At 42.5% G+C, this 17,467-nt stretch overlaps 1 protein-coding gene across 1 annotated transcript in view; it reads left to right on the plus strand.

Annotated features, from left to right (window-relative positions):
- The first annotated feature begins 2,531 nt into the window (after positions 1 to 2,531).
- TNNT1 (troponin T1, slow skeletal type) overlaps positions 2,532 to 17,467 on the plus strand; it is a 57,369-nt gene continuing 42,433 nt past the window's right edge. The window contains exons 1-2 of the mRNA XM_083161729.1: positions 2,532 to 2,633; positions 6,602 to 6,625. Of these exons, the coding sequence (XP_083017855.1) occupies positions 2,591 to 2,633; positions 6,602 to 6,625 (67 nt within the window). The 5' untranslated portion in view covers positions 2,532 to 2,590. The remainder of the gene's footprint in view (positions 2,634 to 6,601; positions 6,626 to 17,467) is intronic.

The following is a 17,467-nucleotide window of genomic DNA, read 5'->3' on the forward strand; positions in this document are numbered from 1 at the left end:
CCCTCTTCCAGATCTGTAACCTCCCCCATTGAAGTAACCCCCCACCAACCCCATGGCTCGGTCCTGACTCCCCACTGTCATGCTTACCATGGCTGCCTTTCACCCTTTTCCATCTTCCAGGTCTGTCCTCTCTTCCCATTATAACAACCCCCACCAACTCCATGGCTCGGTACTGACTCCCCGCTGCCATGCTTGCCCCGGATGCCTTTTTCCCTTTTGCCTTTTCCAGATCTGTAACATCTCCCCATTGGAGCAACTCCCACCAACCCTGTGGCTCGGTCCTGACTCCCCACTGTTATGCTTGCCCTGGATGCCTTTTATCACCGGCCAATCAGCTCCTAACTGTCCCTTTTTAAACCCAGCCTGTAACTTAACAATCAGGAGTTGATTGGCTGGTGATAAAGTACCAGGCACTTTATCACTTCTCCTGCCTTATCACTGCTTCATACATCTACCCCTCTGTGAGGGGTCTGGTTCTAATGAGTTCTAATCATGATGAGTGCCCTTGTGTTTATGTAAAGGAATGTATTTGTTGTCCCATCCCCCAAAGGATCCCCATTCCTGTTTTAGAGACTTATCACTGGAATTACAAGGAAAAGGTAAACTACTTCAGGTCAAAAGAGCAATAGTTCAACCAAACCTGGGCCTGCGTATTGCCTGTAATTCTAGACAAAAACATGTCCTCTTTTCCAATAAGTTCACAATAGATAATACTATAAACCATGTTACAATGCTACAATTAGGATACATTGAATTATGTTGACCTTTTATTATAGTATTGCCCCTGATCTAACTATTTCAATAGAATCAACATACAGAGCCTTGCAAAAGTATTCCCCCCTATCCCCCATTGGCTTTTTAACTATTTTGTTACATTACAACCTGTCATTTAATTATTATTTTTTTATCTGAATTTTATGTGATTGATCTGCACAAAATAGTCTAAGTTAGGAAAGTGAAATGACACAAATATATAAAAAACATAATTTTTTTAAATAAAAATTTGAAACTAGCCATGTGCATATGTATTTACCCCCTTCTGCTATGAAGCCCATCACAAGTTCAGGTGCAACCAATTACCTCCAGAAGTCACATAATTAGTGAAATTAAGTCCACCTGTGTGCAATCTAAGTGCCACATGATCTGTCAGTATAAACACACATTTTCTGAAAGGCCCCATAGGCTGCAACACCACTAAGCAAGAGGCATCACACCATGAAGACTAAGAAACTCTCCAAACAAGTCAGGGACAACGTTGTTGAGCAGTACAAGTCAGGGTAGGGTTATAAAAAAAATATCCTAATCTTTGATGATCCCCCGGAGCACCATCAACTCCATCATCTTCAAATGGAAAGAACATCGTGCCACAACAAATCTGCCAAGAGAGGGCCGCCCACCAAAACTCACAGACTGGGCAAGGAGGGCAGTAATCAGAGAGGCAGCACAGAGATCAAAGGTAATCCTGAAGGAGCTGCAGAGTTCCACAGCAGAGACTGGTGGATCTGCACATGGGACCATGGAAGAGTGGCCAGAAAAAAAAGCCATTACCTAGTGTTAAAAATAAGAAGACACTTTTTAAGTTTACCAAAAGGCATGTGAGTGACTCCCCAAATGTATGGAGGAAGGTGCTCTGTACTAAAATTTTACTTTTCTTCCACCAAGGAAAACGCTATGTCTGGCGCAAACCCAACACATTCCATCACCCCAATAACACCATCTCCACATTGAAACATGGCGGTGGCAGCATCATGCTGTAGGGATGTTTTTAATCACCAGGGACTGGGAAACTGATTTAAGTTGAAAGAAAAATGGATGGTGCTAAATACAGGGATTTTCTTGAGCAATACCTGATTCAGTCTGCCTGTGATTTAAGACTGGGACGGAGGTTCACCTTCCAGCAGGACAATGACCTGAAGCATACATACTGCTTAAGCAACACTCGAGTGGTTTAAGGAGAACAATTTAAATGTATTGGTATGGCCTAGGCAAATCCCATATCTCAATAAAATTGAGAATCTGTGGTCAGACTTAAAGATTCAAGTCTGACCACAGAGAATCTGTTCACAAGCGGAAACCATCCAACATGAAGGAGCTGGAGCAGTTTTGCCGGGAGGAATGGACAAAAATCGCAGTGACAAGATGTGGCAAGCTCATAGAGACTTATTCAGAACGGCTTGCAGCTGTAATTCCCGCAGGAGGTGGCTGTACAGAGTACTGACTTTAGGGGGGAGAATAGTTATGCACGTGGAAGTTTTCTGTGATTTTATTCTATTTGTCGTTCACAATTAAAAAATAACATCTTCAAAGTTGTAGTCACGTTCTATTAATGAAAGGATGCAAACCTTCAAACAATCCATTATAATTCAAGGTTGTGAGGCAACAAAACATGGAAAAATGCCAATGGGCCGGGTTCCCAAACAGAGAGCACAGGCTATTACATACAGTATTGCCTCAAATCTTTCGGAATGTGTGCATCTTTAATAACGGTAAATGTTCTGTCAGGTAGCGTTTGGTAATCTGTCCCTCTTCCCTCTCTCTGTGCTTGGCTGCTTCCTGCTTCCACTACTGCTGCTGCTGCTGCTTCTGGTACATGCTTTGCTATACAGAGCACCCTGAAGAGGAGGCTGGAGAAGGTAATATAAGGGTAGCATTTACAATGAAAGGAACTTGTGTACTAAAGCTGACCTGACATAAGCTATTACTAACAACCTCACTCAAAACTGGAAATACATATATTTTTTTTAATGTAAATGTCATATTTGATGTGATCAGGGCAGGCTGTCATTGTTTCTATGGTATTGTAATGTTAAAGGACAACATGTTGCCATGATGATTAAAAAAAATATGCCTTGGTAGAAGTTAGGAGATAGGGATGGCCATCGCAGGCAGTGGCATTATAGTGGGCCTTGCAGTGACTTGTAGCCATTCCATGGGTCACCCATCAATAAATAGTATACATGCGCTGTGGAACCTGATGATGCAGACATTATAATGCATTATGTAATGGACCATCAGATAAGCCATCTGTAACAAGCTTATAATGGCAACATTCATTGCAGTCCTACCATCAAATGGAAGATCCATGTCCATTGAATAAGAAACATAGATATTTGCTTACAATCAGCTTCTAATGGCCGTCTCTAGTAGGAGAGCATCTTTTGACTGCAGCAGGCAACCGGGATTCCCTAGCTCTGCAGATGCATGGCTTTTCATTTTGTCACAACAGGCCTGCAGCAGAAGTGATGGCAGCCTTCCTGGACAATGTCATCAAGGTTTGCTCGCCATCATTATTATTATCATTATTATTATTCCGGCTATGGGAGTTGTTACTATCCCACCAAGAGCTGAACAGGACAGTGGGACCTATATTATGTTCTTTGCAAACAGAATATTACCGTTTAAATGGCAGCAATTAAAGTTCTATTCCCTGCCATAACTTTGTTATAGGCAATGCTTAAGAAAATAATGTTAATGCTAAGCATTGAAAATATATACATCTTTTTTTGTAGTTCTCAGAACATAGATTATTTCTATTAAATGATATGCTGTCAGCAATCTATACAAATACTTTGAGTGATAGTTCAGTGTTTCCCGCCTCTGCTCTTATCTTCCCAATGATGGGTGTGCCATTATACAGCGAACTGAGATGATCACACACAAATTCTGATTTACTTAACTTTTTGTTTTCCTTTCCTTGTGGACCTACAATTATATTTCTCTAGGGAGTTTTTCCTGCCAGGTCACCAGAGTTAACCCTTTGAGTACCATCATATCTATGAGAAATGCTCAAAATATCCACAGAAAATGCCAGCGTCATTGTTATATTGATTAAAAAATGTATATTTCCTATATAAGATAAACATTACATGCCATTGTGATGAAAGCTTAAACATTATTATTTCTATATGAATCAAGTTCAGGCTGTGCAAACTATTTGGTTCTGCCAAGTGGTACCCAGAGTAGAGGCACAGACAGGGACAGTTTATTAAAGAAGGCCGCATGCTGGCTTCTTGTAAGCCCCCTCCTCTTTGGCACCACAGTAGACCAGTCTAATGAACATGGGCAGAGGTGAATCTTAGCCTGGCTAAGCTAATGTCTTGCGACTGTGGAGAGCCCAACACTGCAGAAGTCTATGGACTGCTACTTAGCCCAGGAGTATACACAGGCTGCTGTAGCATGAGTGCATTCCAGAAGGATAATGGGTTATTTTGGATAACAGATGACCAGAATGGGGTCCTGGACTTGGGGGATACGGTAGTAAATTCACTTTGTTTTTTGAGCTCTCTAATCCCATCAAAACCAAGCCTTGGTTGTCAAAAGAGAAGGTATATTCATCAGACATCTGAAGAACACTAGAGGACCCTTGTACCAAACACCCTCAAGGGCCAGACCGTATTAAACATGGCAGTGAAAGCACCTAAGCAGCCATACCCACTCATCTTGGGACATGATTTCAAATTATTCCAGGAGGGGATCTTAGAGGAAGTGCACACAAACATACCAACAACTGATCACCAGCCAGGTCTTCAGGTTTAAATGATATGCAAATGGGAGAACAAGATCTGCTCCTTGGAGGTAAATGGGGTTCCTTGGTAGCCCCATCATAAGGGGAAGAGCACTACTTTGTATTTAATAATGTGTGCCTGTATAGAGCGGGCACTGTGTTGGAGAAAGCAGTGGAACAGCTAGTTGTACCCCAAGTATATGTCCAGCTTGTTTTAAAAGCAGCACATACTGTACCTATGTAGGGGCAGGGGAGCACCTGGGTTAAGGACAAAACACAGAAAAGATCCATGCTTAGGTTCTACTGGCTAGGGGTACACATGACTTGTACCATTTCTCAGCGAACCTATCCTAAACCCACATACCTGACCCCCCCCCCCCCTTTTTGTCCCACTACCATTGGTACAGGTGCTCTTTGAGCATATTGGTATGAATTTGAGAGGTCAGGTTGAGGCCACAGTATTGTTAGTACTAGACTATGCACCATTCCATCCGGAGGCTAATTTGTTGTGAAATATAAAGTCTAGCACTATAGCTGGGGAGTTGGCTCATTTGTATGCAGATAGGAAATCACTACAGAAATTGTTACCAATCAGGGTACACCTTTTATGTCCAGCAGGGGCGTAGCTAAGGGTTCATGGGCCCTGGTGCGAAAGGTCACCTTGGGGCCCCCCTACATACAACAAAATTAAAATCCCGGTCTGTTTATATTTTAATACATCATTGCCAAGGGGGGTTAATGTCCGTTGCCATGGGTTCTTGCTCGTTGCCAAGGGGTTAATATGTGTTGCCAGGGGTTATTGGATGTTGCCAAGTGGTTACATTTTTTTTTATCAGGGGTTAATGCTCGTTGCCAAGGGGGGTTTATTCCCGTTGCCAGGGATTCTAGCTCGTTGCCAAGGGGTTAATACGTATGTGCCCACCCCAGCCACCCGCCCGTACGCTGCTGTTGCTGCCCCTGCCTTACCCTGTGCAGAGAGAGACAGACGCTAGAGTCATTTTTCACTTCCAGCGTCTCTGACAGGGAGCACAGCTCTGCAGCCGCGTTACCAGGAAGTGCAGAGCTGTGCTTCCTGTCAGACGCTAGAGGTGAATTATGACTTCTAGCATCTGTCTCTGTGTGCAGGGGAAGGCAGGGGCAGCCGTAGCTGACGGGCTGGTGGCCGGAAACATAGGCGCACCGGCAGCTATTGCAGTGCTGCCGGCAGCCTAGTGAGAGCTGAGATGAGGACTCGGAGCAGAGGTATGACCTCTGAGTAACCATGCCGGACGTTGGGGGGGGAGATGGGCCCCCTGGCTCAGGGGCCCGGTCGCAGGTGCGACCGCTGCGACCCCTGTAGCTACGCCACTGATGTCCAGGCTAATGAAGGATATATGTCAGTTGCTAGGGGTGAAAACTCTCCACACTTCCATTTAACATCCACAAATGGATGGGCTAGTAGAATGGTTTAAACAGACACTAAAGCACATGATCAAAAAAGCAGTGGGGCAGGAATAAAACCTAAGTTTTGTTAAGACATTTTGTGCTACTGTATTGGAGGAAAATCTTGGGGATTTTGCATATACTAAAGGAGTGTGGGGAACATCAGGGCACAAGAGAACCAGTAGTAGAGTTTGTTTCTCAAATATATGGCTTTGGGTCCATTTTCAAGGCATTTTGCACATGCACAGTAGGAAAATCAATGGGAAAATGGCGGCAGCTACATTTTCTCAGAGACATGCGAATGTGCATTACACTCTAGCTTTGCACTAGGGTCTCCTGATTACTTTAGTGACCAGAGTCTACTGCTGTGCTAAATAGAGAGGAGGGGCCTTGGTCGGGGGCTACACACAGACCCCCACCTCTCTTAATACATAAACCCTGCTACTTAGGTTTGTTTCAGAGAAATCTGTGACCACCAGTTAGACAGCTCCGCAGCAAATTATTCCTCATCCTAATCCTGTGTTGCTACTATTCTGGCAGCATTGCTTGGTGCTTGTGTTAAACTGCAGCTTGTGCTTTTCTCTGTTTCTTCCTCTTACCACATTTTGGCTGTCCTTTTGCTGCTGCTCCTTCTGCTGTTGCTGCTGCTGCTGCTGCTACTGTTTTATCCAACAGAGGAGTATGGAGAACACATAGAAGGTAATATAAAATACTGTATCATGAAAAGTTAATGTCCTGTGAGAAAAAAAATGACCTAACTTGTGCTGGCGGGTGCTAGTGGAGGTGCGGATGTGATTGCAAACCCGCACAGAGAGAGAGAGGTCAGGCTACCGCTGCAGCTGCCTCTCTCTTTCCTCAGCTCAGCACTGAGCAGCATGTGCTGGGGAGGGGAGAGAGGCTGTGCTGTGGTGGCAGCCTGTCATCTCTCGCTGTCCACTGCCCAGCTCTTTGCTACAGAGGAGGGGGGGCAGGACTCAGGCGCCTCCTTCTGACCCGGTCCAGGGTAAAAAGTACACTACTCTCCCACCTCTTGGCGCCACTGCACATAGGCACGGTTGTGACTGGACATTGTTATGGGTTTAGGTATTGCACCTTGTATGATAAACATCTGAGCTAATCACAGAGAAATATTGTACTTGACTTCATATAAACAGAAGTGAGAAACATCTTTCAGCTTGGTCAACAAATGGCTGTTTCTGAATCCTATTGGTTTACAACATGGATGGCCTAATTGGTTAGAGTAGTTCATTTGTTAGGCCAAACTGTAGTACAGTCAGCCAATGACCCCCACAAGTGCTGGACAAATATTGATCAATCTGATTTACACACTTGTCAAAATGTAAGTGTAGAGAATTTCAAGGCGCAACACAGATAAAAAGCAGCTCAATATACCCACAGACCTTGTTCAACCAAAAAAACAAGTAAAGACAATAAGCAAAAACACAATGTTGGGGTATGTCCAGAGCGCTGTCTGTAAATGATTCTCCTTCTTCTCTCATCCTCCCAGATGTTTTATATGGAAAAAGAGAGAAGAAATCAATGAGTAGGACTGTATAGATTATTTTCTTTTTTTTTTAAAGATACAGCTGAATTCTCAATAAGACATACCACACTCACAGATAGTGTGTGTGTTAGACATTCATAAAGGTTTCTTTTGCAGTGGTGTTTAAAGCCTTCAACACATTACACCATGTGTTCACGAAGTGTTGAACGTACGTTTTGACTCACTTGGAGACAAACGGGACACACATATAAAGGTTTCTCTAGTATGGGAGTACCGATAACTCACAATTCACTATGGCGTTTTCAAACTCATCTGGGTTTCTTTTATTTGAAAGTAACCAGAGGATGGAGGTTTGATCCAAAAAACTTTTTAATGTAATAAAATATTTAAAATGTTGGGGGGTCACAAAAACAATAAGGCAGGTGGAAGATGTATACAGGGGCTCACTTGACAAAAAAGATGACCTTCTGGATCAGTCAAAAAAGTTGTCGTGGATTGTACCACACAAAACCTTACTGTAAATGTCCAAGAGTGTCCAACAGATAAAACAGTGGGGAAAAGTCCCAAGGAAAAAGTATCTTATTACATTAAAAAGTTTTTTGGATCAAACCTCCATCCTCTGGTTACTTTCAAGTAAAAGAAACCCAGATGAGTTTGAAAACGGCATCGTGAATTGTGAGTTATCGGTACTCCCATACTAGAGAAACCTTTATATGTGTGTCCCGTTTGTCTCCAAGTGAGTCAAAACGTACGTTCAACACTTCGTGAACACATGGTGTAATGTGTAGAAGGCTTTAAACACCACTGCAAAAGAAACCTTTATGAATGTCTAACACACACACTATCTGTGAGTGTGGTATGTCTTATTGAGAATTCAGCTGTATCTTTTAAAAAAAGAAAATAATCTATACAGTCCTACTCATTGATTTCTTCTCTCTTTTTCCATATAAAACATCTCGGAGGACGAGAGAAGTAAGAGAATCATTTACAGACAGCGCTCTGGACATACCCCAAAATTGTGTTTTTGATTTACACACTTATAAAAGTAAATCTGATCTTCGATCTAGTACTAATAGGTGCAAAAGTACAAAAATTGTATAAAACTTATGAAGATTCTTAAACAGGGTCTGATTAAACGGTTCCAGGATCCCTAGGCTTATACACTTGAAACAAACATGTATGGGCGCTCAGGGACTTACCAAAATGTATACAACTGGCACTAAGGCTTTAATGCTTGTGGCATGGAAAGGAGGCTTTAGGCTGACCGGCTGGCACTGTAGCACAATGTACATAAAGTAATGATTACATCAGTAAGTGACATGGAGCGGGATGCACTTAAGTAAAAATGCAGTAAAAATAAAATTTTCGGGGCTCAGTCGCAGAGGGTAACACCAACAAAAGCTGGCATTACCTAATAGACATAGGCGAATCTAGGGGGTGGTCCGGGGGTGCACAGGACCACCCATTAGCCCATTTTGTAGCTGAGGGATGGGGCTTTCCAATGAGCCCAGCCGCGTGTCTCTAGCCCCCTGGAAACCAGAGATACTGCCAGGCAAAGCTGGAACATTTTCCTTTTAGGATAACATGGGACCCGCTAATTCCTACCCCCACCCAGTTCAACGGCTGCCAGTTCCCCCTTCGGCATCACTGAAGCTCAAGGTTGATCTCAGTCGAACCCAAATTGCTGGGCTTTCAATCTGATACCAGGATGGATCCATATGGGTTAATTGGTTCCAGGGATATTTAGGTTAAACCGTTTTTTTTTTTTTCTTTTCTTAAATGTAATTTCATGACAGTTTATGTTCTTTGAGGGCAGATTTCTCTGGAACCATACAGCTCAGTTTCATGGGACCAAAATCATTCGAAGCCAACTCAAAAGTTCTTAAATATGATACTGGTCTCATGTAAATGGGTCAGTTGGTTCCGAAGTTATAGCTGGATGGTTTAAGGGGGGTAGGGAGAGGGGAGTGGTTGTCTCTCCCCCTCACACCACAAAATGCAGGGACTAGGCTGGTGTATAAGGGGTCAGCCTGGGTATGTCCCTGCATGATCCTGGGACCATATTCCCGGGTAAATCTCTGCATTTTCTGTTGTGAAAGGGGTATTATTTCAAACAGCCGTGACCTGCAGTGCTCTGAATACAGCCGGGCAGCCCCCTGCTCTCTGCCCAGCTGTCAATGACTGTCACCCCTGCAGCTTCCGCTCCAATTCTTCTCCCCGCTTTCACCTCAGCCCGCCCCCCCTTTAATCATGGGGTGCTCGCGCCCGGCGTGTTCCCCCGACGTCATGCACAACAACAGCGCGCACAATATTTCAAATGTCCATTCGGCTAGAGGGGACACCAGGAGGGGAGTGGGAGCGTGCTCTGCGCTCTTCTTCACATAGAAGCAGCTGCACCGCTCTCCATCTCTCCCTGCAGCAGCACCGAAGGCTCATATAAAAATTTACAGTAAGTGGCACTTTTGGGGGCATTGCTTAAGAGAAGCTACAAGTGGCGGTATGTGGGGGCATTATGCATAATGTGTGGCTTAATGTGTAAGGGGCATTATGTGTGCAGCATCATGTGTAAGGAGCATTATGTGTGCAGCATCATGTGTAATGGGTACTATGGTGCATGGCATCATGTGTAATGGGTACTGTGGTGCGCGGCATCATGTGTAATGGGTACTATGGTGTGCGGCATCATGTGTAATGGGTACTAGCAATTCATCAAGCAAGAACCCCCTAGCAATGAGCACGTAGGTAAGCAGCACTTATGTGGCAAATATGTAATGGGCATTATGGTTTGTTATATAGTATGTAATGGGCATCATGATGTGTGGCACAATGTGTAATGGGCATTATGGTGTGTGGCCTTATGTGTAATTGGCATTACGGCGTGTGGCTTTATGTGTAATGGGCATTACTGTGTATGCTGTAAAGTGTATTACCACACCCCTTTTATGAGGCCACGCCCCCTTTTTGCCGCGCGGCGTAGCCGCGCAAAGGTCCCCCTGCTGTTATGTCTAGATCTGGGACCACTCATTACCATAATTCTAGATTCGCCTATGCTAATAGAGGCCTTTGGGCGCTGACAGAAGGATCCACCATGGATCCCTCCCAGCATGCCCCATGGCCGGGTCTTCCTCTGCGCATGCACAGAGGGACTCCCGGGTGCGAGACCCTGAAGTCCAGTGACAGAACCACATCACAAAGAAAAGCTCTCACCGGAAGAGCTGTCCTTTGCATTAATTATCGCATATGTTAGTGCATATGCAATTATTAAGAATGTGAAGAATGACGATGTGTGTGTGAATGCACCTGCGGGCTCTGGTGCATCCCGGCTATGGTCACATGGGCAACTTTACCCTCCATAGTAAATAGCCTTTCAGATTTATTTTTCTCCATTCCTTTGAAATGTATGATTTTGTGTATACTATATTGTACTTTTCGGTACTTGTTTCCTATCTGGGCGCCCGCTAAGTTAATTGCGCACCATGCTATTCTCCGTAGAGAAATCGGATCGCATCGCATCGTACACATACACGATATTGAACGATGCGATGCGATGCGATGCGATCCGATTCGATTTCCCATAGGAAACAATGTTAAATGGCTCAATTTAGCCAAATTATCATAGGAACAATAGTAAATGGGCCAAAAACACCCCTGAACATTGAAATGTCCCCCCAAAAGTAGTTGACGCCACCCCGCCATCTACGTGAACCCGAAGCGTGGCGCGCGCAGCGAGCCCGCGAGGGGCGGCGGTACGCGTCCTCCGACCTTTTCATGCCCTACTATCCACGTCGGCGTGGAGTGAGAATAGAATAGTGTGGCGAGCGCAGCGAGCCACCGAGCCCGAAGCGTGGCGAGCGCAGCGAGCCCCGCGAGGGGACGCGGATACCTTCACAGGTAAACGCGTCCGTTCGCGGGCTTCCCAGGTGTCCGCGTCGCCATGGACACCTGGGAAGCCCGCGAGGGGACGCGTATAACTGTGAAGGTATCCGCGTCCCCTCGCGGGGCTCGCTGCGCTCGCCACGCTTCGGGCTCGGTGGCTCGCTGCGCTCGCCACACTATTCTATTCTCACTCCACGCCGACGTGGATAGTAGGGCATGAAAAGGTCGGAGGACGCGTACCGCCGCCCCTCGCGGGCTCGCTGCGCTCGCCACGCTTCGGGTTCACGTTGATGGCGGGGTGGCGTCAACTACTTTTGGGGGGACATTTCAATGTTCAGGGGTGTTTTTGGCCCATTTACTATTGTTCCTATGATAATTTGGCTAAATTGAGCCATTTAACATTGTTTCCTATGGGAAATCGAATCGGATCGCATCGCATCGCATCGTTCAATATCGTGTATGTGTACGATGCGATGCGATCCGATTTCATTACGGTGCCGTACGTAGAAAACCTGGGCGCCCAGATAGGAAACAAGTACCTACTTTTCTATTGATGTCTTTCTAGTCATCACGGGACAACCATAGGCATGCGCAGCACATTTTATTAGGGGGTGCACAGTCAAAGGGGTGTGCCTAGCACCACCTACTGGGCATGTCTAACACCATTCATTGGGTGTGTCAAACGCCACCAATCAGGAGTGTCTACGCACCCGCTACCATATAAAACATCTCCCAGCCACACCATAATCCCCTGCCTAGTTCAGTTTTGTATTCTTCTAATTACTCTGTGTAAAAGTACATGCAAAGAAAGTCAAAAACATATATGAATGATGTAGTGATATGACATCGGTCTAGTACAATTAATGCAAAACACATAATTGATTGATGGGCACTTCTTTTAATGGAATATAATGGTTATAAAAAGTCTTTGGTAAAAGGTACTGTTGATATTGATAGGGGCAAGGAGGTGTTCATAAGGGTGGGCACAGCATTAGGGGTGCCTGTGCACCCGTAACACTCAATGGCCGTTATTCAGATCTGATTGCAGTACAAATTTGTTTGGAAAATGGTCAAGACGATGTGCACTGCAGGCAGGGCAGATGTAACATGTGCAGAGAGATTTAGATTTGTGTGAGTTATTTTGTTTCTGTGCAGAGTAAATACTGGCTGCATTATTTTTACACTGCAATTTAGATTTCAGTTTCAACACACCCCACACAAATTTAACTCTCTCTGCACATGTTACATCTGCCCCACCTGCAGTGCATATGGTTTTGCCCATTTTCCAAACAAATTTGTACTGCGATCAGATCTGAATTAGCGCCTATGTGCGTATGGGGAGAACCTTTTCCACATTTCCATTTAATTTTTATTCTTCTATTTGCATACTGCGGTGAAGTCCAGTTTTATGGTGAACCGTTAGCTACTGTTTCCCTTATAATGTATACTCCATAAAGACTTTCACAATTAGCAAATCCTGTGCAATATAGCTATACTATAATGTGCTAAAAATAAACGTTGAAACATTAAAATATCTTAAAATGTATTAAAAAAAATAGCACTGTAACTAACGTCATTTCTTTCTGCCCCAGGGTTTATATTATCTGCTGGTTTCAGGGTTGTACATCTGTGTTATGCTGGATTTACAGATAATGCGATGAGTTGTGCCTCCAGCTATACAATGCATTTTATTATATCATAGTCACTGCTGAACTGGTCACACCTGGGTATTTGTATTATCTGATTATGGTTTTCCCTATGCCAGCTTTAAATAAATGTGTCCACTAGTTCTCTAACCAGGATACTTTTTGTTGTCTTAGCAACAGGAAAGTGAATAACGACGATGACATTAACAGAAAAGTAATCATTGATTCAGGAGTTGTGATTGGTCTGTCTGGGACAATTATGGACAGAAAGACAGTATATCTGTTGCAAAAAAGAAGAGTATGTACTGCGCTTAATAGCTGCTCAATTCGTTAATTTTTTTAGTGCAATATGGAAAATAATTAAGCGCTTGGAATAGGTGTTTTTTAAGGGAAAAAATATCACTAAGTTAAGGGATGAATGAAAAATTAAAATAACCATGTAACATGCCGTTTTAAACCAAATAATAAAAACATGTATAATTGACAGTTTTAAATGTTTACAACTCCTTTTGGAGTTTTCTGGGAAGTGCCGTTTTTAGCAATGATGTTAATGCTTAGGTTCTCCGTTTCTCTGAAGTTTGCAGCGCAAGGTAATGTCCAGGCAGTTCGGTGTTGCTATCTGTCCCTAACTATTACCTTATCGCTGTCTTCCTTCTCCGTCCACGGGAATCTTCAGCCGTAGCGCTCACTCGTTACCGGAAGTGCGGGGTCCCGTCTCTGTGCGGCGTCTCCGGGTAGCGTGTTCTGCGGCTTACTTCTGACAGCTAGTGTCGGCTCTCTTCCTCTTTCGCATCCAACGCGTTTCGAAGCACTAGGCTTCTTTGTCAAGGATGTTGGAATGGACTGGCTGACTGTTTTTTATACCAGTGAAAAAAACTTTTTTTATTTTTTTCTAAAAAAACTTTATTTGTAAAAACGGAAGTTTTTGGTTGTTTTTGGCGGCATGCACATGTCTCTATATAAACAATCTAAAATGTGGTATATTTGAGGGAAAAAAATACTTAAAAAAAGGGGAATTTTTTTGTGTAAGTGTTTTATTTTAAAAAAGCAGAAATTTCAAAATCAATATTCAGTCCAAAAGGTTGCAAAGTTCTCAGTTCATAAATCCATTTGGATTCTCTCTTTTTCAACTGTACTACTGGATCTCCACCTCTCCAGTTCCTGGTGATTTTCTCAATAGCATTTATTTTTAAAGAGCTAGGATCCTTATTATGAACTTCTGAGAAGTGTTGGGATAAGCTATGAGTTTGTAATCCCTTTTTAATATTGTATATGTGTTCGGCAACGCGAACTTTGAGACATCTTTTTGTTTGGCCCACATACTGGAGGCCACACGGACATTTCAGCAAATAAATCACTTCTTTGGTCAGACAGGAAATGTTTTGTTTTTGTTTGTACTCTTTTGTGTTCTTATTTGAATTGAAGGTGGTTATTGGTTTTGTACTTTGTACTCCAGTTGTTTTACAGCCAACACACCTTAGGCATGGGAAGAAGCCTGGTGTTTGTTCTTGTTTTGGGTCTTCAACAGTGGTTGTTATATAACTTTTTGTTAGTTCTTGCTTCAGGGTTTTGGCTCTTCTGTACACAATCTTTGGTTTTGGAGGTATAATATTGATCAAGTCTGTGTCTAACATGAGTACATTCCAGTGTTTATGTAAAATCTGTTCAAATTGTTTATGGTTTGAATTGTATTGGGTGATAAATGTTACTTCTTGTTTCTGGTTTGTTTCTATCTTCTTTTTGTACTGTAGCAGATCTTTTCTTTCCAATGTTTGTACCTTATTTAGTTCAGCATCTAATTGTGTTTCTGGGTATCCCTTCTTCATGAATTTTGTTTTTAGTTCTTCACTTTGTACCTTGTATAGTTCTTCTTCCGTGCAGTTTCGCTTGATGCGTCTTGCTTGGCTCCCAGGGATGCTTTTTTTCCAGTTTGTGTGATGGTTGCTTTGGTAGGCTAGAAAGTTGTTACCATCAACTTCTTTATTGTGTGTTTTGGTCATGATGGTGTTATTTTTTATATAAATCTCCAGGTCTAAGAATATTACTTTTTGTTCATCAGTTGTTGTAACGAATTCTAGTCCGTTCTGATTGGAGTTTATATGTTCCAAGAATTTGTTTAGATCTGACGGTGGGCCTCTCCATATAAAGAACACGTCGTCAATATATCTGTGCCAACAGACGATGTTTTCCAAAAATTGGTTGTTGCTCCAGATATATGACTCCTCCCACTCTGCAACATATAGATTTGCATATGAAGGGGCAAATGATGTCCCCATTGCTGTCCCCTTTGTCTGTACATAGAATTCTCCATCGTACCAGAAGTAATTATTCTCCAGAATGAACTCTATTTGTTCAATGATAAAGTTTATTTGTCGGTTGGGTATGTTGGTTTGATTTGTGAGTGCATTTCTTATGGCCATGCATCCCAATGAGTGCGGTATACAGGTGTACAGTGATTTCACGTCACTTGTACAAAGAATGTACTCTTGACGCCATTCGATGTTGTTCAGAATTTGGAGAATATGTATTGTGTCCTTAAGGTAGCTTTTCTGTTGTTTAACTATTGTTTGTAGAAATTGATCGATGTATCTTGACAGGTTTGCAGTTAATGATCCAATGCCTGAAATTATTGGGCGGCCGGGTGGGTTTTGGAGGTTTTTATGAATTTTTGGCAGATGATAGAATGTTGGAATGATGGGATGTGTGACTGTGATGTATTCATGTTCTTTCTTGGTTAAGATGCCCATAGTTAGACCTTCGTCCAATTGTGCTTTCAATTTTGTTTTGAAATTTTCTGTAGGATCAGAATTTATTTTCATATATGTTTCTGTATCCGCTAGGAGGGATCTTGCTTCATTTGTGTACTGGTCTTTGTCCATGACTACCAAGCCCCCCCCCTTTATCGGCGGGCTTGATAATAATAGATTTTTCTTCTTTTAAGATTTTGAGGGCTTTATTTTCATCCTTTGTTAGATTATATTGAATTTTCTCCTTCTCTGGTAATTGCCTCAGGTCTTCTTCTACTAGTTTCTGAAATGTTTGTATATGTGGTCCTTTTATATAAGCTGGATAGAAGGTGGATGCTTGTTTAAGATCTGTGTGTTCATACTCTTGTGGTGGTTGAATATTTTCTTTTGGGGGATTTTTATCAAAGAATTTTTTAATACACAATTTTCGGACAAACTTCTCCGTGTCTATGAATGTGTCAAATTTGTTGATGGACGAATGGGGGGCAAATTTTAGGCCTTTTTTCAACAAGTTGATTTCATCTTTGTTCAGATCCCTTTTGCTCAGATTAAATATTGTCTGTTTCTCCTCTTCCATTGGGGTATCTGATTGGACTTCTTCTCTATTGGTCTTTCTTTTTAATTTTCTTCCACCTCTTTTCCCTCTCTTATTGGGCTTGTAATTTTCTGTTTCTTGTGTGGTACCGTGTTTTCTGGTGGTAATGTTTTCCTCCAGGCCTGGTCTAAAAAATCTTCTAATTCTTCAATGCTTTCTTCCCCTTCGTTTTCCTCCATCATATTTCTCTTTCTTGGATTAGGGTTATTACTTCTGTTTTCTATTGTTTTCATCAGTGTGGTTGTCTGTTCTCTTATTTCTGTTTGGGCTGCTTTCTTTCCACTTTGAAAAGATTCTCTAGCGATTTTGTTCTGATAGGAAAAGTTTTTCCTGTCATATTCTTTGTAATTCCTTGTTGTGCCGAGTGTGGTGGGAGTGATTTTCAATAGTGGGATTTTGTTCTTCCATTGTGGAACATAGTTCTGTTTTGAGTATTTATTGTTGGTAGGTTGATTTGTTTGTTGTTTCTTTTGGATTTTCTGGGAGTTTTCTTCTGTACGGCGTGTTGATTTAGCATGGATCGGTAGATCTTCCTCTACCATATCGCGTCTAAATTTCTTTTGTTTCTGTTCTACAATGGAGTTTTCCAACTTTTCAATTTTCTCATTTGTCAATTTTATTAGTCTATTGAAATCTTCCATAGTTCTTAATGATTCGAATTTTTTCTCAATGGTTTTGATATTTTCATTGATGTTTTCTAGGGATTTTTTTCTGTCCTCTATGATGATTTTGATCAAATTCCGAGAGCATTTGTCCAATTCTTCATTCCAGAGTGTGAAGAAATTTTCTGTAGATGGTTCGAAGGTTGGATTTTTCTGCAACCTCAATCCCCTCGGTATGAGATTGTTCTCAAGGTATTTACTCAAGGTGGTGATCTCCCACCATTGTTTGGTTTCCTGAGTATAATATTTCTCTAGTCTCTGAAATTGAGAACAAAACCCTTCTTCTTGTGAGGAGGTTTCAATTATGATTGGCTGAGGGTCCCGTGAAAAGATTTTTTTCAGGTCCCCCGATCTGGTGGTATGCGTAATATGTGATGTCATAGCTGCAGTTTACTCTTAAGAATAAATACTAGTATGGGCAAAAAAGAAGAGTATGTACTGCGCTTAATAGCTGCTCAATTCGTTAATTTTTTTAGTGCAATATGGAAAATAATTAAGCGCTTGGAATAGG

This window comes from Crinia signifera, chromosome 19 (genome assembly GCF_055691185.1).
Source record: "Crinia signifera chromosome 19, ASM5569118v1, whole genome shotgun sequence".
Classification (NCBI taxonomy): Eukaryota; Metazoa; Chordata; class Amphibia; order Anura; family Myobatrachidae; genus Crinia; species Crinia signifera.